At 52.9% G+C, this 26,052-nt stretch overlaps 1 protein-coding gene across 1 annotated transcript in view; it reads right to left on the bottom strand.

Moving 5' to 3' along the window:
• Positions 1–26,052, bottom strand: part of CACNA1B (calcium voltage-gated channel subunit alpha1 B) — a 210,777-nt gene that overhangs the window by 82,019 nt on the left and 102,706 nt on the right. Inside the window, 5 exon segments of the mRNA NM_174632.2 lie at positions 1,740–1,957; positions 2,833–3,612; positions 10,291–10,397; positions 13,327–13,394; positions 14,202–14,319. Coding sequence (NP_777057.1) covers positions 1,740–1,957; positions 2,833–3,612; positions 10,291–10,397; positions 13,327–13,394; positions 14,202–14,319 — 1,291 coding nt within the window.

Below are 26,052 nucleotides of genomic sequence, written 5' to 3'. Positions count from 1 at the left end.
TCTACAATTTTTTTCAAATAAAATATTTAAAAGTGAGCAAAAGATTAATAGGCACCTAACCAAAGAAGATATACAGATATTAAATCAGCATATTAAAAGAAGCTCAACATCATGTGTTATTAAGGAATTATAAGCTAATAAATGAGATATCATTACACACTTACTAGAATGGAGAAAATTCAAAACATGGGCAGTACCAACTGTTGGAGAGGCATGTGAAGCACTAGGAATTCTCATTTATTGCTGGTGGGAATGTAAAGCGATACAGCCAATTTGTTAGATCAGGTTCTTAAAAAAGATAAATGCAGTTTCACCATATAGTCCAAAAATCACACTCTTAGATATTTACCCAAATGAGCTGGAAATGTATGCGCACACAAAAACCTGAACATGAATGCTTATTCATGAACATGAATGCTTTATTCATAATTGCCAAAATTTTCCAAACAACCAAGGTGTCCTTCAACAGATGGATGGATAAATAAACTGTGGTCCACCCCAACAACCAAATAGTATTCAGCACAAAAAAGAAATGAGCTATAAAGTCATGAAAAGACACGGAGGAACCTTAAACGAACATGGGTAAGTGAAAGGAGCCAATTTGAAGAGGCTGCATACTATGCAAATCCAACCGTATGGCATTGTGGAAAAGGCAAATGACAGACGCAGTAAAAGGGTCAGCGGCTGCCGGGTCAGGGGGAGGGGCCACATCTAGGTTTCTGTCGGCAAAAGCCAGGTGGGACCCTCAAGCTGATCCAGAAAGAAGCATACCCAGGGGCTCATTTTGGAGTCGGGGAAAACACACACACTACCGCTGTGGGAGGTGAAACAGCACAAGGGACCAGGGAAAGCTTCCTTCCAAGGAAGCAGTGAGGAAGGGAAGGCTCAGCAGCCAGAGCTCCAACTGCACCGTCACACCCGGCCCCAGGTGAGAGCACCGCAGGTGAGAGCACGTGTGTGCTCGCATCTGTGTGTGGACAGGTCTGCACACACGCAGGCGGGTGGCAGCATCTAGGTCTGCCTGAGACTATATCTCCATCTGGAATTCACGTCAGCTCTGCCCCTGGGAATGCTTTCTCTGTCCTTGGTGTTCACGAAACACCGGTGCCCTTGCGCACAGTGTGAGGGGCTAGTCTGAAACCAGGAGGTTGACGTTTTTATTATCCTGTGCCCTCAGCGCCTGAACATGGTCAGCTGTGCAACCACCGTTCCTTCAGGACCTCAAGCAAAGGCCTGGGAGGAGCCGCAGAGCAGGGACCAGGCAGCATGGAAGACCACCACCCTGAGACCCTCGTCCTCTCCCCTACTAACCCCCAACCTCAAGCTGGTCTGTGGCCATAGATCCTGGCAGCACTGGTACGACTGTGAAGAGCTGTAACCATGTTGTGGTCTGTCTTCCTGACGAGACTCTGGGCCCCAGGAGGACAGCCAGTCACGCTCCCTCCTGCTGGGCCTCTGCACTAACACCATGCCTGGCACTTACCTGGGAACTTGCAAATATTTTGGAAGCGAGGAGACTAAGGCTTAAGTGACCTGTAACAGTGACAGTGCTCCTCTGGGCCCTGGAAAGCAAAGGGGCGTGGAGGCACAGATGCCAGCAGCACAGACTCTCCAGCTGAGAGAGACCCAGAGGCAAGCTCTGTCCCCAGGTGGCCGCTGCGGAGCAGGAGGGGAAGAAGGAGCACAAAGTGGGCCCACACAAGGGGGGCCCTGCCCAGCTGCTGAGGGGAGATACTCACTGGGAACAACCGTGGTCTCCCCGGGAGGCCCGGTCAGCGTCACTGGGATACGCACAGCGGTGCTCAGATCTGAGGGCTGACTGCCCATGCGAGTCACATTCCGCTGATTGTCTGCATCCTCTGGCTGCTCTTCCACCTTCTCTAGACAAGTGCTGGGCAGGGCATGCACAGGGCCCACACCAATGACCACACTGGCCTCCAGGTCACAGTGCGACTCCCTGCAACCAATAATGCACATCAGAGTGATGTAGCCCCAAACTCCTATTCTACTTGCAAAACCCAGCTTCTTAAACCCCCCTATCCTGATCAAATAAATCCCTGACCACCTCCTCTGTTCTGATTTTTATCATCCTATACATTCTGTGTTTTGGGATCTGAAAGGTAGGGTTGCAGCTGACTCACCTGTTTTTCCCTGGCAAAAGGCCAGGCATGGCTGACATCACATTATGTGTATGTAACAGAACTGTTGGCAGAATAAAGAAGCCTGGAAGAGGATGTTACCCTAAGCCTACCTATCTGGGGCCCCACCAGGGCCAATCACAGAGCTCTGCAAAGACATTGCCTAGGTGGGGCTGATCCTGAGCTGCAGCCTCTGACTATGAGAGTTCCGGGTGGTCTGTGACCTGTTGGCAAGTGTAGAGATGGCTGGTCTCAGCCTAGCAGCCCCTGTTACCCCCAGGCTCTCATAGTCACCCTGGGAATCCTGTCCCAGCGCGGGACCAGGCTGGCTGGCCTGGGGAGGGAACAGGGCAGGGTCCTTTCTGTCAGAGGCACACAGCCCAGCCCCCTTCCGTTACACCCTTAGCCTGGAGGCCTCCTCAGGTTCCCCCAGGCTCTCCTGACCCTCCTTCCGTCACAGTGCTCCCCATTTTTCTCTTCTCTCTGGGTCACCTTGTTCTTTCCAAGTCTTCCTGATCCCAACCAGTCCCAACGATTTTGCCCTAAGCCTCCCTTGCACCTGGGCACCTTAGACTACTAGGCTAAATTTCCCTGAGCCAAGCTCCCCAGCACGCGGTGAAAGGCCTTCTCGCACAGCACCAACAAGGCGGACCGTCCCCGCCCGGGGCCGCGCCCCCGCCCCGCGCCGACTCACCTGGGCTGGTGGTTTCGGGGCTCCTTGTCCCTGTCCTCCGCCTCGGCCTCCTTCTCCGCCTCCTCGTGTGCGGGCGGCGCCTTGTGTCGCGCTCGGTGCCGCCGGGAGGGCTCCTCGCCGCTCTCGGCCTCCCGGGGCCCGGCCCGGGAGCCGCCGCGGTGCCGCGCTCGCCGCTCGCCCTTGCTCCCGGGCGCGCCCTCCCTGCTCGGCTCCGGCGCGTGCCGGTGCGCGCGGTGGCGCCGGGGCTCGCGCTCCGCGGCCTCCTCCGGGGAGCCGCGCCGGTGGTGGCGCCGGCCGCCGTCCGGGCCCAGCCCGCGGCCTCGCTCGCTCCTGGCCTCGCGGGGGCCTGCGGCCTCCTTGCTGCGGCTGCGGCGCGGTCGCGCCCGCTCCTCCCGGGCCCCCGGCTCCCCGCCCTCCGCCTTCGGGGCGTCCGCCCTGTCTGGCTCCCCCGCCGGGGCTGCGGCCTTGTCCCTGTCCCTGTCGCGGTGCCGGTGGTGCCTGCGCGGCGGGTCGGCACCCTCGCCGGCCTCCCCGCCCTCGGGCCGGGCCTTGCCCCCCGCAGGCCCCCGCGCGCCATCCCGGCCTGGCTCCACCACAAGCGGCCGGTCCAGGTGCGTCTTCATGTCGGGCCGCAGGTGGCGGGAAGTGGCGAAGCGCAGGCGCTCCTCGGGGTCCATCTCGCTATACAGCGCTTCACAGCTGGCCCGCAGGTTCTGCAGCCGCAGCTGGCTGGCCCGCTGCTCCCACACCGAGCGCGCCTTGGCCGAGTTCTGCTGCCTGCTGTGGGGAGACCGCCCCTGTGAGCCCCCTGCGCTGCGTCCCACCTCTCTGCTCCGCAGGGGAAGCCACTGATGGACACAGAGCGATGGACGGATGGCAGAGGACGCAGGGACGCAGGGCGAGAGGAGGGAAGAAGGCGGCAGGAGTCCTGGCCAGCCCAGCAGAGTGGATGGGCTGCGTCGGTGTCAGATACCCGGGCTAACAGACCTCGTCCCTATGCCCCTTGTGGCGGAGCCCACAGACTGAGAGAGCCTCACGTGAGGTGGGGGCCCCAGGCCGGAGGGCACGAGGGCTGCAGGGCAGTGGGAATGGCAGGCACTAGCATGAGGTGGCAGACGGGCTTCTCGGGCAGGGGGGCCACCTGCCAGGAAGGCCAAAATGGGGCAAGGAGGGGGGCAGCGTCCAAATGGAGTGGGACTGGGTGGGGGCTGCCTAAGGAGGGGCTTCTCCGTCTCTCCCTCCAGGAGGAGAGTCACTGGCCAGAAGCACACAGAGGGTGTTTGAGAGGGAACTCAAGAAGAGGCGGGTCATCAGGAGCAGAGGGGAGGGCGGCCCAGGGAGTGAGGGGCCCTGGGACAGCTGGCCCGCAGGAGTCGGGCAGGCACTCTCCCTGAGCTGGTCAGACCCATTTGGGCAGCTGCCACTCAGCTCAATGACCATTTGCTGAATGCCCAGCAACCCAGCATCAGGTCTGGGGCTGGACACCCCCTCTTGTGGTCACCAGTACCCCCTCTCTCCTGGCTCCACAGAGGCTGAGAGCTCTCCGGCACCAGGAATGGCCTGTGGCCCAGGCTCAGCCCTCATGGCACAGGCTCCTGAAGGCCCTGATGGCCATCCGCCAAGCTCACCCACATGGTCACGGGGGGTCCACAGCCCAGGGTGCATGGAAGCCCTTTGCATTCTGCAATTTTCACTAGACAAGACCCCAGAGTTGGTGACCCCAACACCACCTTGGCCAAGTGGAAAATGCCTCAGAGGGCCAGTCTTGCCTTCCCCTCTAGAGGTTCCTAGAACCCCCTGGGCAGCAGGGGCAGCACAGGACAAGGATGGCAGTGGCATCTGGATCAGGTGGCATCTGGCCACCTCCCCAGCCCTCACGCCCTCCTCTTGTCCCCACGGCACACTGCGCACAGAGCTGTGACCCACAGGGTCCACAGCAAGGCACTGACGGAGCCAGGACCGGACGCATGCAAGGACAAGAGGGAAAGAGTGTCTAAAGGAGACGTGAGGCCTTGGCCAGACCCCAGCTGCGCTGACAGCACAGCCGAGAGCCACAACCCAAGGGCCCTGAGGGCCGGGCTGGACAGGCCCCACCCCCGGCTCTGGGCTGCGGCCACTGAGCACCACACTAGTCCTGCCCTTTGTAGGGTTAGTCCAGGTTCAGGGTGGGGAGCCATTTCCAGGAGAGCACCTCGGAAGTATGAGAGCAGCAGAGCCTGATGTCTGTCCCTGGGGGCCCAGCCGGAGGGCAGGCAGGAGACACACAGGGACAACTGCCGGCCTCTCCGGCCATCTGCCGACCCACACCTTTAGCTGACCCCCCAAGCCCTGACCTGCTGCCCCGTTCCCGAGGTCACCTCGCAACAGACCCACCTTATCTTTCTTTGCCTTCAACCCAGAGCCCCAGGGGACCTCCCCATCCCCAGCTGGCATCAAAACAAAGGGTCCGACTCTGAACAAGACTGAACCTTGTACAGTGGACAACAGCCACCAGGGGGAGTTCCCCGGGTGCAGGAGGCCACGAGAGCTGACAGCCAGCCACTGGTCAGCCTCCTTATCAGCCCAGCAGCCGGAGATGGACCTGGACTCTGAGCCATATGGGCAGCAGGTGGCGGCCTGCTCAGATGCAGCCATGAGCCCCGGGGCCTGTGCCGTCTGCCAGAACACAAACAGGCAGGCAGTGAAGATGATGGGGACACGTGGTGTCTCAGGAGGAACGGCTCTGCCCTCACCCTTACCCTCAGACACAGCTCCGTCCCACCCAGGAACCAGCTCAAGTCCACGAAGAGGCGGGTTGCCTGCTGGACTAGAGAGTGCATCCAGGCTCCCTGCATAACTTCCCAGCCCCGCTCCCACTGGACTGCTGCCACGCTGGGCCTCCGCCCCCTAGGACTATCTGTGCCCACCCAGCATGTAGCATGGCTGCCTCTCTGGACGTGTCTCTGGGTCTGAGCCTTGCTGAGGTGCACCCGCCTGTGGGCCTCTCTGTGCCTGCTCTGCCCGACGCATGGCGCACTGTGACCAGTGCTCGCCTCCCCCCCATGCCTCTCCACCAAGTTCCCAAGCAGCTCAGGATGTGCAAGAGACCCCCAGTGCAGAGTGGCAGGCGGCTCAGACCCAGGCAAAGGCCTCCCTGAAGGAGGCCCAGGGAGGAGCCGCCCCACCACGTTCCAGCCCGGCTTGCCTGCAGAGCTGAGTTCGGCCACGTGCTGACAGGACTCAGAAGGAGCCTCTGTGGCATGGCTCTGCTTTGGGGTCTCTGCGCTGAGAAAGCTGTCACCCCTCAGTCACCCCTAGTGTGACAAGCAGAAGCAGCCCAGGTGCAACACTGTGGGTACCTGCGATGCATCGCGTTTTCTGCCAGCCTGGAGTCAATCATTTGGGGCCCAGACTCTTATCCTGTGGGCATTGGGGGCCGAACAGCAGCAGCTCTGCATTCTTGTGGCCGCACCAGCCCAGCCCTGTGCTGCCCAGCAACAGGGGGTGGGGCTCAGGGACCGCGGGAGCGCCAGTCAGCACCAGGGCACAGGGAGGGCACCCGGCCATCCCCAGGGACTTCTCACCTGCAGGAAGAAGCCCCTGGGGACAGTCAGACGGGTGTCACCCCCCAGCAGGGCCACCTCAGTGCTCCTGTGGCCCCACCTCAGGCTCTCCCTGTCTCTGCAGCCTTGCAAACAGGCAGCAGCTCTGCTCTCGCTAGAACTTCCTAAGGATCACAGAGACGTCCTCTCCCAGGTAAGGCAGGCTGGAGCAGGAGGGCCCCACATATGCCCTGAGCCCCTGAGGACCCTCTACTTCTACTTCACAGGAGCTGCAAGGAGACAGCCAACGGCTCCCCATGGTGGTCACCTCAGGAAAAGCAGACCTGCTCATGATGCCAGAGTGACCGCACAGGGACAGACAGCAGAGAGGACGACCAGGAGAGGAGGAGGGGCTGAGCTCAGAGAGCCTGATCCCGGGAGCAGGCTGAGCAGGATGTGAGGGCGCCAGGAAGTGAGCCTGTGTCCCCAGAGGGGCGCGGGAGGTGGTCCTGGAGCTGCCCCCTGAAGCGAATGACTTGAAGTGGGAAAGCAGAGTTAGGGGCAAAGGTGCTGGTGTGTAGTTATCATGAAGCCACAGATGGAAATCGTAGCAGAGAGACTCACGGTGAGTTTACGCTGGAGACAGATGAGCTGCGAGATACAGTACCTCGAGTTTGCTTTACAAAACTGCACATGCAAAAAACAAAACAGAACAAAGTGAGAACACCAGAGAGCGCTCCAAGAGGGCCAGAGCACGCGCCAGCCGCACTGGTCAGGACAGAGGCTCGGCGTGCATCCAGGCCGGAGGCCAGGGACGCTTCGTCAGAACGACACCGGCCGGGACCTCGGGGTAAAGGAGAAGTTGAGAGAGCACGCACGTCCAGCACAGCAGCAACCACCACGGCTGGAGGGCAGGAAGGCTACCTTGAGCCGACCAATCCAGCTCTGTGCCCACTGCCCCTGGAAGGGCAGCGGGGCCGGAAAGAGCAGGCACCTCCCACCCTGCAATTCTCAACAGCCCTCCTCTGTCGGACCTGGTGCCTCCATCCCCCAGTTAGTGCTGGGGACCACTAACCCCTTCAAGACGGAGCAGAGATGGCTGACACAGGGGCCTTACCTGCTCGCGGCCTTGCCTGGGCCCTGCTTCCCGACCACTGTGCTTGGCCCCCAGCCAAGGCTGCCCAGGCTCTGAGTCACTGCCTCCCACTCACCACCACCCTTCCCAGGGGCAAACAGGTTCCATAAACAGCCCATCTTCCCTTGAGTATCTTTCTAGAAGCTTTTCCAAAATCAATAGAGAGAAACCAGAGATCTCTTTACAGTCATTTCCCTTCAAGGTAGCTTCCCCAGGGGAGGACCAGGTGGGTATCCAACTCTGCCTTCTCAAGGCTGAGTCGACAAACATGTGAGAAGCTCAAAACTACTCACGGGCCTGCTGACCCTGCATGCAGAGAGGCACGTGTGTCCAAGAGAGTGAGCAAAGCAGTGTGCATGACCCCGTGTGTGAACTTGTGAGTGTGTGTGAGTGTGACTGAGACTGTGAACATCAAGAGTGGCTGTGAGTGTGAACGCGTGTGCAGGAGGGGCCATGGGCACCAGCGCTCCTGAGGCTGATGCAGCCGAGAACTCGGATGACCACATCGGCCTGAGTGTCCCCCCTCCAGGGAGCCTGAGAGGACTGTCCCCTGCAGCCACACACTGGGGTCCCCACGGAGGCTCGAGTGACTCGGACACCCCACTCAGGCGGGGCCAGCACAGAGTCTCGGGCAAGGTCCACAGAGCCCTTCAAACATCAGAGACCCTAAAACTGCCCCGAGCATCCGAGGCCCACAGAGCACATCTCAGCAGGCCCCGTCTCACAGGCCACACAGCACAGCTTGGGGAGCAGATTTGGCGGGGGACACCCTGTCCCCCAACCTCAGCAGCTCAGACAGAGAAGTGACCGTGAGAGGCTGGTGCTGCCAGTGGAGCAGGGAGCCAGGCAGATGGACAGACGGACGTGGGAGCAGCCGTCTCAGGGAGGCCCCGCCCTCAGATGCCTCAGCTGACGGAGAAAAATGAACAGCCACGCACAGCGGCCTCACCCCACCCCCATGCCTGAGGCCAGACCTCCTCCAGGAAATGGGACCTCGGGGGGTCACATCAGAGCCCCTGTACGTGCATCAGAGGTGGGCTGAGGACCCAAAGCTGCATCCTGGGTGGGCCTGCAGAACCCACAGGAGGACCCAGGGGCCAGCACCTGGACACACCCCAGGTTGGCCACAGCATGGACAGATCAGCGCCGAGCTCAGGGCCTGCTGTGAGGGGAGCACCAAGTGTCCCCCAGGCCCTGGGGACATAGGTCCACAGCCTGGTTCCTGCACAGCAGCGTCCTGAACAGGGTGGGGGCGGAGAAACAGAAAGAGCATCCAGCCCTCCCTTTCTGGTGTCTGGCAAGCTCCCTGTGGCTGTGCCGGGGGCCCCTCCTCTCTGGGGTCTCTGCCCAGGTCGGGGTGGATGCCCTGCCACACATTCCCAAGGAGCGGGCAGCCCTGGCTAGCAGCAGAGACATAGGACATCACACTCCCCCCAGAACAGCATGAAGGCAAACAGTACACAGAATCCACACAAGGCCCTCGTGAACAGACTGGTCAGCCGCCACCACATCCTCCACGCAGACTGCCAGCAGCTTACACAGTTTGGGAGAAGAGGCTGTGACAGGAAGTCACCAGGGTCACTGTAAGCCCAGGACCAAGCAGACAGAGCAGGTGCACTGGCCAGACAACAAGACTCCAGGATAACTGGGCTCCAGGGCCCCAGCAGCTGGCGGAGTGGTGGCAGCCGTGTCCTGCCTGGCTCTCTGCAGGCCCCTGCCCCGCCTTCACTCAGGGCCTGGGACCTCCCTTTGCTTCTTCTCCCACACAGGCCACCACCTCTGGTCACCTTAGAGACAGGACCTCTGCAAATGCCCTCCTAGAAAACAGGCCATGGCCCTGTGACTTCCAGGTGAGACCGAGCTGCTAAGACGACCCCACCCGTGCATGTGCACACTTCCTCAGACTCATCCCCCCAGAGCACTCAGCGCTGCCGCCTGCATCACCGCGGAAGGGCCTGAGGCTACCCCTGGCACTCTGACCTCAGTCAGCACAGCAGAGAGGCGCAGCTGCAGAGCGAGGGCCCATGGGTCAGCCCCGGAGCCGGAGGGGCCGGCGGGTGGTGAGCGTGGGGCTGGAGGCAAGACTGGTGGCTCCAGGTGGACTCAGTCTGGCCCCAACCCTCGTGTGCTTTCCTGCGGTCACCCAATGACCAGACACGGGACCAGACTTTCCCACCTCCTTGCCGGGGGCCGACCTCCCGCAGCCACTGCAGCTCTTGGCCCTGGGCTGGGTGCTCTGCCCCAACTCTGAAGGCCATAGCACAGCAGCGGTGCTCCTGCAAGGTGCCTGGAGGCTCCAGAGAAGTCTCAGCCCCACCTGACCTCCTCTCATCAGAGCAGAGCAGCCACCTCTCATCAGAGAGGCCACCTCTTGACCTCTGTCCCAACATTAAAAACTCAAAGATGCTTTGGGAAACTGTGTTGACTCTTGGGCTGCTGAAGTACCATGTTGAATCTTTCGCCTCACAAAACACATTTCTGAAAAACTGAGCCGAAGTCAGACATACTTGGAGCCGCCCAAGACTGTCCAGGGGGACCGCCATCAGCAGGCTGCTCCCACCCACAGCACCGCCAACACCTCACTCTCATCCCGGCAGGGAGAAGCCAGAGGCTCTACCTGGTGGTCTCCTTGCTCAAAGGCCCCTGCCGGGGAGGAGAGCCACTGCTCCCACCTCAGCTCCTGGGGAGGGCTGTGTCCTGAGAGGCTCCAATCAAGGCAAGGGCCCTCTCTAGAAGCCCCAGGAGGAGTTGGGCTCTGCAGCAACCCTGCCACCACCCCATAACCCACTCCTAGAGCCTTACGCAGCAATGGAGATGTTCGCGGCAGACATGGGGCTGACTTCAGCCACTTCTTTGGCCTTTTGCAGAGCAAGCTTCTGATTGGCTGCTTCTTCCATCTCCTCTTCGTCCTGCTTGGACAGACAGAAAACTGTAGCTAGCCTGAGAGTGCTGTGTCCACTCTGAGATTCCACAGAAGCCTCAGCCCCACCTGACCTCCTCTCGTGCCACCAGCTCTTCATCCTAGAGCCTCTGAATCCTTCCCGCCCCCTGAGCTGAAGGCCAGACAGCTGGCTCCTGCCTCAGCACGATCCACCAGGCTCCAGACACCCCTGCTATGCCCATCTCTGCAGGTGACAGTCCCCAGTCAGCAGCCTTCCCCGCATGCTCACCGCTGACAGCACCACTCTGGAGCTCCAGCCCAGGAACACATTCCTGCATGTCAGTCTCACTCTGGTGAAATGCAAACCCCTCTTTCTATTCGCACCTGCTCCCCCTCCTGCCTACCCCAGCAGTTGTCTCACTGGAACGAAGTCTGTCTCTGCCCCAGAGCAGTGAGCCAGCGCAAGGGGCAGCTGGCCGCCCTAAGCCCAGGTGCCCCGCAGCACCGCCCACGGGAGCCCTCCCCAGGAGTGCCTAGCAGGGCCACCTCACAACCTCAGAGCTTCTCCACCCGGACCTACCGGGTCACATCCGACCACCTATCCCCAGCGGTGACTGTGCCTGACCATGGGTTCCATTCCTCACTGAGCTCCTGGAGAAGAGCCCCGAGGCTCTCTGCCTCCGGGCCGGCATGTGACACCTGAGCAGACGCCTTGCCCCACCTCTGCCCACTCCACGTGGAGGAGGACGGACCCTCCAGCCCCGAGCCCATGTCACCAGGCAAAACCAAAATGTTCTACTCCTCAGATCTCTAGGCTGAGAGCGCTAGGCTGAGTCTACAGGCCCACCAGTCTCTGTGTGGTCCAGCTACATCACTGGGACCACCCTTATTTCCTTCATGACCCCAACCCCAGGCCCACCTGGCTCCTCTGGAAGCTGGCATTCCCAACACATCCCAAACATCCTTGAATTTGCTTTTAGGGCACAGTAATGGCAAGTAAGCCCCTGTGAGCTGTCTGTACATTTCCCACCATAGAGAAGAGAGCTGCCAGCTTCAGGCCCCGGAGGGCAGCAGAACCAGACCCACCACGAAGCCCCAAAGGGACGCCCCTCCTCCAGCTCCAGGCTCCATCCTGGTTTATGGTCCTCAAGTCACTCCAGTGGGTGTTCTACAAACTTGACGTGGGTTTATTTCTACTTCAAAAAACAATTGACACTACCGTGTATTAGCGGGAGCACGAAGGAGGGAGCACCAAGCCCCACTCTTTGGGACCCTTGGCCAGCCCAGGAGTGCCCAGAGCCTGACTCAAACAGGCCTCCACTTCCGCCTCCAAAAGGGAGGGGACCCCTGAGTTAGGGCAGTGTGTCCAAAGGGGTCACCACACAGGGTGTCCAGGCCCGGACACAGGGCCCCAGGACACAGCCTGTCAGTACATCCTCCCACTGACAACCTTGAAGAGGCAGTGAGAGCTTTGCCCTCAAGCTCAGGACAGCTGGTGCCAGATCACCAAGGCTGCTGAGCACCCCTGGTTCACGGGGCTCCAGAAATCCTGATGCAGAAGTGCTCTGTGGCTACACCGGTGCCCCCAGCCAGGGGCTTGGGCCACTCTCCAGCTGCTCCTGGATTGCGAGATTCAGTCCACCAACCGACTGACAACAGTAATAGGCAGGCCAGGGGGATTCCCGACCCTCAGAGGAAGGGAGGAGTCCAGACCCACAGGCACAGCCCAGCCCAGTCGAGCGGAGGCAGAGGCGGGTGCACCCATGAGCCCCTGGGGGAACATTCTTCTCAGGGGGCCAGGTGGGGAGGCAGGGCCAGGAGCACATGGACACCGGAGTCGCAGAGACGTCCAGAGCCCAGCTTCCCCAGGGGAGACCCAAGTCAAGCCCCAGAGCAGGGACAGTGTTAAGTGTTGGGACATGCAGGACTGAGTGGGTGGCTGTCAGGGACAGTGGAGGTGAGCACACAGACAGACACACAGGTGTACACACGCACACAGACAGCAGGTGCGCGCCCTTGAGGGTCAGAGCGTCCTCAGGCCTCCGGACCACAGCCCCTTCGCACCAGCAGCCAAGCTTGTCAAAGCGCCAGCCCGAGGCTGAAACAGCAGGCGGCCTGCACCATCCGGGACAGACAGCGTCAAAGTAAGCCGCATCACCCGGAGGGATGCCACAGGGAGACGTGTGTGATCACATCCCCCACAGGCTCAGGGATGCGAGATGACTATTAGCTGGCTCCCGCAGGGCACAGCCTGGAGAGAAAGCCATCCCGCTGAGTGCGGATGCGCTGGAACAAACACCAGCTGCTCCTCCAGCCACCAGCCTGGCCCAGAATCCGAGGGCAGCACCACACAGGGCCACCCGAGCTCAGCCATTCACACAGGAGACCAAACACAGGGGTCCCCTCCCCTCCCAGAGAGGATCCCAGGGTCGCCTCACCATCTGGGGATGAACATAAGGGACCCTCACTCCTGGGAATGACGACAGGGTCCCCTCCCTGCCCTTTAGGGTGTTCAGACCGGATGTCCCCTAGGGCCCACCTCACGATGTCTCTCATTCTGAGAGGACACAGCCCCCACTTCACACACTGAAGCCCCCGTGCCCTTCAATCCTGAAGCCAGGGCAGCCATGCCCCCATCATCTGGGTCTGCCTCTGGGTTGCGTCTCCTGTGGGCCACCTCTTGCTCCCACCCCGCCTCCTGTTTTTCTGGTCATCCTTCCCAGGTCCTGACTTCCCAGAAGTGGCCCTCACAGTCACCCCCCTTCCTGGCACAGTGTCCCCTGCCTCTTGTGCCCCCACATCCCTGCATATCCAGGAACTGAGGAGAGCCCTGGACAACGGCCACACGTTCCTAAAGCAGGACCTGCCCCCTCCTGACGCCGCCGCCTCTCCAGAGTGACATGGCCTGACCCCCATCCACCCATCCCTGGGCTGCACGGGTGCACCCACCCACATACCTTGGTCAGCTCCTGAGCATTGGCGAGGTTGTCCACAGCGATGGCCAGGAAGACGTTCAGCAGGGTGTCTGGTGGCTCCAGCTAAGGAAGGACGTCTATGCCCCAGCCTCCCCAGGGTCAGGCCACGGCTTCCTCCATGCAACACAGGGGCCCATCTCCCCAGGTCCTGGCCAGCCTTGCCTCCTTCCTGGATGTCCCCCGATCCCCCAACCCTCCAGCCATGTCAGCCCCCGTCAGACACAGCCCAGCCTAGCTGCTGGGAGGCAGCCCCCTAGCCTCCTTGACGCAATCTCTGGGTAGGTGACCTTGCAGCTCAGGCCCCCTTGTCTGGCAAGGAGGTAGGGGAACGGCACCCCAGGGTTCTGCCTCATGGATGAACCTGCGCAGGGCTGCAGCAGCCCATGAGACAGCACACTGAGGTCAGCTGCTGCCTCCTGGCATCAACCAAAGCCACGGGCAACCCAGAGGCCTTGCCATGCCCAGAGAGCAGGATGAAGGTCGTGCCCCTTGGGGTCCAGCCACAGGGAAACACTCCAGTCAGGCAGGATGGGGACACCCACTGCAGAGCCTCCCCAGCTGGGCTTGCCCTGACCCCGCAGAGCCCCTTCCCGACTCCAGACACAAGCCTGAGGAGCGTCCTCCACACAAGACCTTCCCTTGTGCTTCCCTGCAGATTCATTTCTACCAGGGGGAGGTTTTTTAAAAGCTTGGTGCCAAAACCTAATTATTAATTTAAATTAAAGTGAAAACAAAACAAACAGCTGCCCTCAGGCTCAAAGCCCATGTCTTTCCCCGAGTCCTCCCTTCCCACCCCACCACAGTGGGTGAGGAGGAGAGGGACCCAGGAGGCACCTCGCCCAGCCCACAGAGGATACAGTTCCCAAACAGCGTCAGGACAATGAAGTACACAGACGAGAACATGCCCTTGCTGACTCCACCTTGTGATTCGATCCCATGGTACATCACCGCATTCCAGTCCTCCCCGGTCAGGATCTGCGGAGGAAGGGAGGGAGAGCACCCAGGCGCATCTCACAGCCCCCAGAGCCCACACACATGCCCAGGGAGGGACAGCTGAGCCCAGGGCATACGTGTGTGCACACACAGGTTCTTGGATGACACGCAAGGCAGCCCAGGGGCCTCCAAAGGAACTTCCAGAAGGGCCATGGCTGCTGGGCTGAGTCTCTGCCAAGAACGGAAAAAGAGCTCTCGGGAGAGAAGGCGAGCAAAGGCGAGGAGACCAGCACTGGGCTGCGTGGGGTCAGTGCAGGGGGGTCTGCCCAGTGGGCTCCCCACGTCCCCAGCTGCCAGGTCACTGCCACGCAGGTGAGGAACTCAGGGCTCAGGGGCGGCATGAGCTCTCAAGGCCAGACAGCAGCCGCGGCCTCTGACCCTCCAGCTCGCTACCTCCTCAGTCCAGTGGGCCAGGCTTTGAGAGCGGCTACACACAATCCTTGCCCCATCAGGAAACGGGTCTCATTTGCATTTGTATTTTGGAAAAATGCAAGGGGATAAGATAACAGACTTTCATGCGTCCCCCACTCAAGATGGAGACTGCTGACGGTTTGTCGTATTTGCATCAGGTCCCACCGCCCATGATCACCCTGACAGGCAACCACAATCACAAATCCAGTGTGCGTTCCCATCTACACCACACACATGTACACACACAATATACCATGCGTGCTCCAAACATGCAGAGAAAAGCGCCTGACTACACACACCGTTCTGTTCAGTCACTGCTGCATCCTTGAAGTCGACCCATGTGGACACGTGAGCCCACTATTCCTGGCAAGTGCTGCCCAGGGCCCTCCCACACATTCACCCACCTTCCGATGGGCACTTCGAGGTGCCCACTGTGCACATGAAGCTGGCCTAGAACCAGGCCTGCTGGATCACAGGTTCTGCACACTCTTGACTTAACTAGATGTTTCCAAAGCGCTTATCCCAAATTACTGTCCCATCAGCAACTCAGGCTGTGTCTTCCTCACACCCTCGTCCCAAACTGAGCACCGTCACACCCTCTGATAGCTCCCAGCCCACAGGGTGAAGCAGCAGCCAGTCAGGTGGGACATCTGCTCAGATCTCCTTTCTGTGGCCCTTTCAACTCTTTGGCTTATATTTCTCGTGACTCATCTTTTCTTGCTGACTTCCATATGTACATTCTTTTTTTTCCAATTAAAATATATAAATTAATTTTTAAAATAAATAAAGTGAGTCTTATATATACTAGTCCTCTATCTCCAATGTCTGCTGGAAAAATCTGCTTGTGTCCTTTTGCTTTTAACTAATTTGTTGAATTATTAAAAAGTTTAATGAAGTCAAATGTATCAGTCTTTCCTTTATGGTTTCTGCTTTTTGCCTCTTAGGAAGTCCCTCTCCATCCGAAGGTCATGGCAAATTTTCCTACATTTTCTCTGAATCATTTTAAAATTTGGTTTTTAGATCTCTAATCCAACTGGAGTTTGTGGTTATGTTCTGTCTACCATGAGGATGAAAATCAACTTTTCTCCCACACAGAAGGCTCATTTTTTGACCATTCCACCCCTACCCCATACCCCACCCATCCCCCATTGATTTAAATGCCATCTTTTGCATATGACCAACTTCCTACAAAAGCCTGGGCATGCTTCTGGGCTTCCTAGTCTGTTCTCTGGTACTTTGTCTTTAGACGTCAAAATCTTCATTATGGTAGCTTTATAGTAAGTCCTGACACACCGCGGGGCAAATCACTCCACCTTGATTGCCTTTGCTATTCTTGGACATTCACTGTCCCATAGAATCAACATGCTGAATGCCAAGAGAAGTTCTGTTGGGATTTGAATCACTGATTAAACTAGGGAGAACTGATCCCTTTACAACAGTAAGCCTTCCCCCTTAAAAACATTTGTTTTCAGTTCTTCGGGTCTTTTAATAACTAGCTATAATTTCACATGTAAAGGTCTTGCATACTTCTTGTGGATTTATTTCTGGGTAACTCATAGCTTTTGTGACTACTGTAAGTGAAATCCTTCATTTTAGTCGAATATTCTAACTTAGCAATACAGGTATATAGAAAGGCTCTATCTTCCAACGCTTCTCTTGTGTTCAGCAGCACTGCTGGCTTCCCTTACCGTTTCTAGCTGACTCTCTGGGTCTCTGTGTAATCACATCACCTATCCATCCTCTCCAGGCCTCCTGCCTCTTCCTTTTCCTTATTACATCGACTTCAACTGCCTGAATGCTAGCTACCCTTGGTTTTTCTTTAGTCACAATGCTTTCAACCTGTGCTAGTCTGAGTTCTCCAAAGAAACAAAAAGCAACAGGAGATGTCTGGGTATATCTTGTCTTGTGGTTATGAAGAGTACGTCCCAAGACCCACAGCCGACTGGGAGACACGACGGTGTAAGCTTCAGCCCAAATCTGAGTCCAAGGGCAGAGAAGCCGAACGTCCCAGCTCAAACACATTGGGCAGCAAGGACGGACTCTCCCCCACTCAGCCTTTGCTCTACTCAAGCCTTCAGTGGACTAGAAGAGGTCCCACATCTGCTTTCTCAGTCCTCCATTCAAATGTTCATGTCACCCAGAAACACCATTATAGACATACCCAGAAACAGTGTTCAATCTAGGCAGCCCGTGGTCCAGTCAAGTTGCACATGAAATTCACCATCAACAATCTTTTATCTGCAATGTTTGCTATGGTCGTTCTAAAATAACAGTTTTATTTAGATATAGTTCATTCAGTTGCTCAGTCGTGTCCAACTCTGCAACCCCTTGGACTGCAGCATGCCTGTCCATCACCAACTCCGAGAGCTCGCTCAAACTCATGTCCATTGAGTCAATGATGCCATCCAACCATCTCATCCATGGTATCCCCTTCCCCTCCTGCCTTCAATCTTTCCCAGCACCAACGAGTCAGTTCTTCACATCAGATGGCCAAAGTATTGGAGCTTCAGCTTCAGTCCTTCCAATGAATATTCAGGACTGATTTCCTTTAGGATGGACTGGTTGGATATCCTTGAAGTCCCAGGGACTCTCAACAGTCTTCTCCAACACCACAGTTCAAAAGCATCAATTCTTTGGCACTCAGCCTTCTTTATGGTCCAACTCTCATATCCATACAGGACTACTGGAAAAACCATAGCTTTGACTAGATGGACCTTTGTAGGCAAGGTAATATCTCTGCTTTTTAATATGCTGTCTAGGTTGGTCATAGCTTTTCTTCCAAGGAGCAAGCGTCTTTTAATTTCATGGCTTTAGTCACCATCTGCAGTGATTTTGGAGCCCGAGAAAATAAAGTCTGTCACTGTTTGCATTGTTTCCCCATCTATTTGCCATGAAGTGATGGGACCAGATGCCATGATCTTTGTTTTTTGAATGCTGAGTTTTAAGCCAACTTTTTCACTCTCCTCTTTCACTTTTGACTTCCCTGGTGGCTCAGATGGTAAAGCATCTGTCTATAATGTGGGAGACCTGGGTTCGATCCCTGGGTCAGGAAGATTCCCTGGAGAAGGAAATGGCAACCCACTTCTGTACTCTTGCCTAGAAAATCCCATGGACGGAGGAGCCTGGTGTCCATGGGTCACTAAGAGTCGGACACGACTGAGTGACTTCACTTTCACTTTTCACTTTCATCAAGAGGCTCTTTAGTGCCTCTTTGCTTTCTGCCATAAGGATGGTGTCATGTGCATATCTGAGGTTATTGATATTTTTCCCAGAAAACTTGATTCCAGCTGGTGCTTCATCCAGCCCAGCATTTTCCATGATGTGCTCTGCATATAAGTTAAATAAGCAGGGTGACAACATACAGCCTTGATGTACTTCTTTCCCAATTTGGACCAGTCCATTGTTCCATTTCCATTTCTAACTGTTGCTCCTTGACCTGCATACAGATTTCTCAGGAGGCAGGTAAGCCAGTCTGGTATTCCCATCTCCTGAAGAATATTCCACAGTTTCTTGTGATCCACACAATCAAAGGCTTTGGTGTAGTCAAGAAAGCAGATGTTTTTCTGGAATTCTGCTTTTTCAATGATCCGACAGATGTTGGCAATTTGATCTCTGGTTCCTCTGCCTTTTCTAAATCCAGCTTGAACATCTGGAAGTTCACGGTTCACATACTATTGAAGCCTTTCTTGGGGAATTTTGAGCATTACTTTGCTAATGTGTGAGATGAGTGCAATTGTGTGGTATGTAGAACATTCTTTGGCATTGCCTTTCTTTGGGATTGGAATGAAAATTGACCTTTTTCAGTCTTGTGGACACTGCTGAATTTTCCAAATTTGCAGGCATATTGAGTGCAGCTCTTTAACAGCATCATCTCTTAGGACTTGGAATAGTTCAGCTGGAATTCTATCACTTCCACTAGCTTTGTTTGTAGTGACGCTTCCTAAGGCCTACTTGACTTTGGACTCCAGGATGTCTGGCTCTAGGTGAGTGATCACACCATCATGGTTATCTGGGTCATGAAGATACTATTTTGTATAGTTCTTCTGTGTATTCCTGCCACCTCTTCTTAATATCTTCTGCTTCCATTAGATCCATACCATTTCTGTCCTTTATCGAGCCCATCTTTGCATGAAATGTTCCCTTGGTATCTCTAATTTTCTTGAAGAGATCTCTAGTCTTTCCCACTCTATTGTTTTCCTGTATTTCTTTGCATTGATCCCTGAGGAAGGCTTTCTTATTTCTCCTTGCTATTCTTTGGAAGTCTGCATTCAGATGAATATATCTTTCCTTTTCTTTTTTGCCTTTCACTTTTCTTCTTTTCTCAGTTATTTTTAAGGCCTCCTCAGACAACCATTTTGCCTTTTTGCATTTCTTTTCCTTGGGGATGGTCTTGATCACAGACGGCCTCCTGTACAATGTCACGAACCTCTGTCCAAGGTTCTTCAGGCACTCTGTCTATCATATCTAATCCCTTGAATCTATTTGTCACTTCCACTTTGATTTAGGTCATACATGAATGGTCTAGTGGTTTTCCCTACTTTCTTCAATTTAAATCTGCATTTGGCAATAAGGAGTTCATGATCTGAGCCACGGTCATCTCCCAGTCTTGTTTCTGCTGACTGTATAGAGCTTTTCCATCTTCGGTTGTGAAGAATATAAATCAATCTGGTTTTGGTGTTGGCCATCTGGTGATGTCCATGTGTAGAGTCATCTCTTGTGTTGTTGGAAGAAGGTGTTTGCTGTGACCAGTGTGTTCTCTTGGCAAAACTCTGTTAGCCTTTGTCCTGCTTCATTTTGTACTCCAAGGCCAAACGCCTGTTACTCCAGGTATCTCCTGACTTCCTACTTTTGCATTCCAGTCCCCTATGATGAAAAGCACATCTTTTATTGGTGTTAGTTCTAGAAGGTCTTGTAGGTCATCATAGAAATGTTCAACTTCAGCTTCTTCGGCATTAGGGATTGGGCTCAGACTTGGATTACTGTGATATTGAATGATTTGCCTTGGAAACGAACAGAGATCATTCTGGCAGTTTTGAGATAGCACCCAAGTACTGCATTTTGGACTCTTTTGTGGACTATGAGGGCTACTTCATTTCTTCTAAGGGATTCTCAGAAGAAATTAAGAGATAAAGTTAACATATCATGTATTTCAGTCACTTAAAGTGCACAGTTCAGTGGTTTTCAGTACACTCACAAGTATATGCAACCGTTGCTGCCGCTGCTGCTAAGGCGCTTCAGCCGTGTCCGACTCTGTGCGACCTCACAGACGGTGCCCACCAGGCTCCCCCGTCCCTGGGATTTTCCGGGCAAGAGTACTGGAGTGGGGTGCCATTGCAACCACTACCACAGTCAATTTCAGAACATCTCTGTCCCTTCAAAAAGGAAGCTCACCCATATTAGCTACCCCACCTAGCTGTGGGTTTGTTTTGGGTTGCTTTTTTGTTTTTGAGTCCTTAGTATTTTAGGTTCTTTGTATAACATGTTTTTCATCATAATGTCAACATTTTACTTTCTACATCTATTGATATGCTTATTTTCTCTTTAACATGTAGAGATCAGGAAATTACATTGACAAATTACTATATTACTGAGATAAGTGCAGTTTAGCTATGATGCTCTACTTCACACAGAATTGGATTCGATTTTTTAACCCTTTATTTCAGACTACTTGCATCTACCTTCACTGAGCAAACAGAGTGCCTGTCGTGCGCCACGCAACCTTCAGGCACTTATGATCATCAGTGGACAAAACGAAGCCCCTGCCTCACAGAGCTATGGAGGGAGAGAGCTCTGAAGCGGAGCCAGGAGGCTCAGATGGAATCTGACCTTCTGATCAACTGCTGTCCTAACACAGGCCTCCAGGACACCTGTCACACGCTCAAGACACTTTGAGACACCAACCCAGAAATGCCTGGTGGTGCCATCCCTGAAGGATACACATCTGTAAACATCTGTAGCCCTCAGACAGCTATAGTCCAATGGGTCGCAAAGAGTCAGACATGACTGAATGCCCATGCACTTACTGATAATGAATTTTTTATGATTTTGTTATCTTGGTATGTCAGTTTTCTGTTTCACTAACATTTGCTCTTAGCATTATTTTTTTCCTGCTTTCAGTTTCTCGTTGGTTTACTCTATTAGTCTTTTTTTTAGTTTTTAAGATGAGTATTTAACATATTTATTTTCAGCCATTCTCTTATTTTTAGTCATTTTCTTATTTTGACAGTTGCTTCTAAGATTCTAAATTTTTCTCTAAGCATTGCTTCAAACTCATCCTCTAAGTTTTGCTAATTATTATTCAGTTCTAAGTATTCTGTACTATCCACTATGATGTCTTCTTCAACGCAATCCCTCAGCTTTCAAATATGGGGATGATTTAATGTGATTGTTTACTGGTGGTTTCCATCTATCTCAGTAATGCCAAGGATGTGCTCTGGGACTTCCCTGCTGGTCCAGTGGTTAAGACACTACATTCCAATCCAGCGGGTGCAGATTCGATCCCTGGACAGGGAAATACGATCCCACATGTCACAGAACACGGCCAAATTTTAAAGAAATAAGTAAAACTTGTTTTTTATAAGAAGCATGTTCACTGTAGGAGAGCAATTCTTTAATACTTGTAGGGATTTCCTGAATGACTTAACAAGTGATCAGTTTCTGCAGAAGTTCTCTGTGCCCCCGAATGAGCGTTTTATCCACTATCAGTTGTAGGCATCAGCTGATTCCTGATCCTTTCTAATGTCATCAGCTTCATCCTTCCGTTTGCTGGAAATATATATCCCTGAAAAGAGAGTGGGCTTTTTATTTCTCTTTGTAATTTCGTCAATCTTTGCTTTTGGGGGCCGTGTTCTTACACTGAATCTTCCCTTTATTGTTATGCAGATGCAGTTTCTTCTTTTTAAGAAAGCTTTCTTTCACCTTCTATTTTGGCTGATGTTACTATTACGCCAGCTTTCTCTTGGTTAATGTTAACTTAGTTTATCTTTTCGGAGACGGCGATGGCACCCCACTCCAGTACTCTTGCCTGGAGAATCCCATGGACGGAGGAGCCTGGCAGGCCGCAGTCCATGGGGTCATGAAGAGTCAGACACGACTGAGCGACTTCATTTTCACTTTTCACTTTCATGCATTGGAGAAGGAAATGGCAACCCACTCCAGTGTTCTTGTCTGGAGAATCCCAGGGACGGGGAGCCTGGTGGGCTGCCGTCTATGGGGTCGCACAGAGTCAGACACGACTGAATCGACTTAGCAGCAACAGCAGCAGTTTATCTTTTTTTGTATTCATTTAAGTGTAAAGTATGTATTATTTCACACATTCAGAAAGGTACAATGAATATTTAAAGCTCTGTGTACCTACTCCCAGCTTAAGAAATAAAACATTAAAATGTAGCTGAAGGGGAAGGGGATTCAAGAGGGAAGGGACATATGTACACCAATGGCTAATTCATGCTGAGGTATGGCAGAAATCAAACCAATATTGTAAAGCAATTAGCCTTCAACTAAAAATAAATAAATTTTAAAAAATACAAAAAAGTTAAAAAAAAATAAAAGCATTCAATATTTGCTTTGTGTTACTTCATGGCTAACAGCAATGTATAAGGTAATATGGAAAAAAATAAAATGAGCTAATATAAAAAAAAATGTACCTGAAGGTCCTTGAGGAGAAGTCCTCAGTCTCATTCCTCCTCTCCCCACACCCACCTAGCCCTGACTTTGGTGTTAATCATTCCCATGCAGGCTTTTACACTTCTAGTGTATATACACCATAAACAATATTGTTACACAGTATGTCTGGAAACAAGATGTGTTCATCCTTATTTAAATAGTATCATATGCTAAACCATAATGGGAAAGAATGAAAAAGAACACACATATATATGTATATACGCGTATGTACATGTATAACCGAGTCACTTTGCTATACAGCAGAAATTAACGTAACACTGTAAACCAACTCTGCTTCAATTTTTAAAGTGAATTAAAAATTATCATATGATTTGCATTATTCTGAATCTTGCTGTTCTTAGATTAACATTGCTTCTGACCCATGTTAATATGGGTAATTGCAGGTCATCCACTCAGGGTCCTGCTGCCCAGACAGAACACACTCTTCTCATCACTCTCCTGAGGATGAAGCGTGAAGAGGCGTCCAGGCTTTCGCTACCATATGTCATGCTGCCTCAGTGGTCTCTGTGCATTTGGCCAGGGACCTTCCAGGGCACGTACCCACACAGGAACTACTCCCGTGTGAGTGCCAGTGGGTTAGATACCTGACATTAGTTTCCAAAGCGATTCCATCAACCCACCAACACCACAAGGGAATCCTCATTTCTCCATATCCTCTCTAAAACTTGGGCCTTCCCTTGTGGCTCAGCTGGTAAAGAATCCGCCTGCAATGTGGAAGGCCTGGGTTCAGTCCGTGGGTTGGGTAGATCCCCTGGAGAAGGAGAAGGCTACCCACAGCAGTATTCTGGCCCAGAGAATTCTATGGACTGTATAGTCCATGGGGGTCACAAAGAGTTGGACATGACTGAGTGACCTTCACTTTCACTTTCTCTAAAACTTGAGACTGTTAGGTTTCTTAATTTCAGCTGAACTGAGAGGTGGGTTTCATTTGCATTTCCCTGACTACAAGTAATAGCTGACGGCTTTTACAGGTCTGCTCTTCAGCCCACTTTCCTATCCTGAGTTCCTTCTTTTTTTTTTTTTAAATTTTATTTTATTTTTAAACTTTACAATATTGTATTGGTTTTGCTAAACATCGAAATGAATCCGCCACAGGTATACATGTGTTCCCCATCCTGAACCCTCCTCCCTCCTCCCTCCCCATACCATCCCTCTGGGTCGTCCCAGTGCACCAGTCCCAAGCATCCAGTATCGTGCATTGAACCTGGACTAGCGACTCATTCCATATATGATATTATACATATTTCAATGCCATTCTCCCAAATCATCCCACCCTCTCCCTCTCCCACAGAGTCCAAAAGACTGCTCTATACATCGGTGTCTCTTTTGCTGTCTCGTATACAGGGTTATTGTTACCATCTTTCTAAATTCCATATATATGCGTTAGTATACTGTATTGGTGTTTTTCTTTCTGGCTTACTTCACTCTGTATAATAGGCTCCAGTTTCATCCACCTCATTAGAACTGAGTTTCTTCTTACACACTTTGCCCGTTCCTGCTGCATGTTCCTGCTGCTGTTTTCCCTTTTTGATTTGTGGACGTTTTTATTTATTTTGATTGCTCTGCTCAGTTGTTCGGTCATGTCTGACTTTTTTTAGCCCTATGGACTGCAGCCTGCCACACTCCTCTGCCCGTGGAATTTTCCAGCAAGAACACTGAAGTGGGTTGTTGTTTCCTACTCCAGGAGATCTTCCCAACCTGCAGATGGAAACTGTTTCTTGAGTCTCCTGCATTAGCAGGTGGATTTTTTACCACTAGCGCCACCTGGGAAGCCCTTGTTCTGGTTGCTGGTTATTTATTCTGGTCGCTGTTTATTGGCTGATGCTGTGGAAATGTCTGCTCCAGCCTATGACTTATCTGAGATTCTATGGTGATTTTTGGATGCAGAAATTTGTATTTCAATAGTCAAATCTTTCAAAGGTTTCATTTATGATCTGTGCATTTTTATCTCTTCCTTAAGAAGGCCCTCAGTTAGGAACAGTACTCTCCTGTACATTCTAAAATTTGAAATTTGCTTTTCACATTTATGTCTTAATTCATCTGAGCTGATTTTCAAATCTGCTACGAGGTGGAAATCCAACTTCCTTTTTTTCTCTATGGATAACCAAACTGTCCCACACCATCTGCAGTGACAACACAAGTGTTCTGAGTACATAAATATTTCATCTGTGAATAATGACATTTTCACTTCTTCCTTGGCAATCCTGAGAAATTTTATTTCATCTTTTTCTTATTCTAGTGCACCAAGACCACTGATACTGGCAAGTCTGCTAAGAGCTTCTGTCTGGAAGAGCGCTGGGTTTTATCAAACACGCACAGAGTACAGGGTGTGATGCACCCCCACACACTCATCACCCAGCTTCCACAATTAACACACTTTGCTCATCTCATTCCGTCTGCTTCTCACTCTGGTGCTTGGTTGTGCTTTTGCTGGAGCTCAGATGCTCCTTCTGATCGTACATTCTAGAGCTCAGATGCTCTTTCTGCTGGTACACTCTAGAGCTCAGATGCTTTTTCTGATCGTACATTCTAGAGCTCAGATGCTCTTTCTGATCATACATTCTAGAGCTCAGATGCTCTTTCTGCTGGTACACTCTAGAGCTCAGATGCTCTTTCTGGTGGCACACTCTTTTCCTTCTTCAGTCTGTTAAGATGATGAGTTACAGTAATAGACTTTCTAATGTTAAGTCATCTTGCATTTCTAGGGTAAATTTTGCATTTCTAGGGTAAATTCAAGTTGATCATAAAGATAATCTTTAAGGACATCCAGGTTGGATTGGTTCTTATTTCTCTGAGGATGTCTTGTCTTTCTCTGTGTGATGGTAATATATTTTTTTCTTCTCTCATATTGTCTTTGTCTGGCATTTTCATATCAAAATTAGTCCAGTTTCATAAAGGGTGGGATTTCCTTTTTATCTTCTCTGGAGTCATCTGTGTAAAATTGAAGTGTTCTTAAACAGTTGGCAGAATTCACTTGTTAAACTGTCAGCGTGGTAGCCAGGATAGGTAGCTTTTTCAATTACTATCCATAAATTATTCCCTTTCTGCAGCCGTCTGGGCTTTCTGCTTCCTACTGGGTTACTGCATCCCCCGCCTCCGCTGCCCTAGAGGCACCTGCATCACGCCTGCGGTGCTCTCAGCAGTCAGCCGCAAGTCCCGGCGACTCCTGGACGTGTCTCCGCCACCTCAGATCGTGCTCGCTTCTAGAACGACAGGGGCTGTCCTCCAGTGTTTTAGTTACTTTTCCCCAACCTCCTGCCATCAGACTGGCATTCTTCACAGGAAGTCCTTCTTTCTACAACAGATTTTAAGATGTTCTCTTTACTGGGCAGTGTCCAGGTCTCAGCTCTTTCTGGAAGGTCGCTGGCGCCTTCTCTGCACCTCTGAGCCGCAGTGGGCTGAGGTCCTCCACGCCTGCCAGCTCCCCCATTCTCACGAGGACCACGTCAGTGTACGGTTCACCCTCTATTTGTTTATTTAAGTAGCTGTAGTTTTACTTCCAGGATTGTCAGTTATTTGTCATATTAACCCGATATTCTTGGTTCTGAGGTGCCTCTCTTCATTTAGCCTTTAGCCATCAGAGGGTTGAAGGTGCCTGCATTTGCCTGCTGTTTCCGT

Source organism: Bos taurus, chromosome 11 (assembly GCF_002263795.3).
Source record: "Bos taurus isolate L1 Dominette 01449 registration number 42190680 breed Hereford chromosome 11, ARS-UCD2.0, whole genome shotgun sequence".
Taxonomy (NCBI): Eukaryota; Metazoa; Chordata; class Mammalia; order Artiodactyla; family Bovidae; genus Bos; species Bos taurus.
This window is presented reverse-complemented; position numbering and strand designations above follow the sequence as displayed.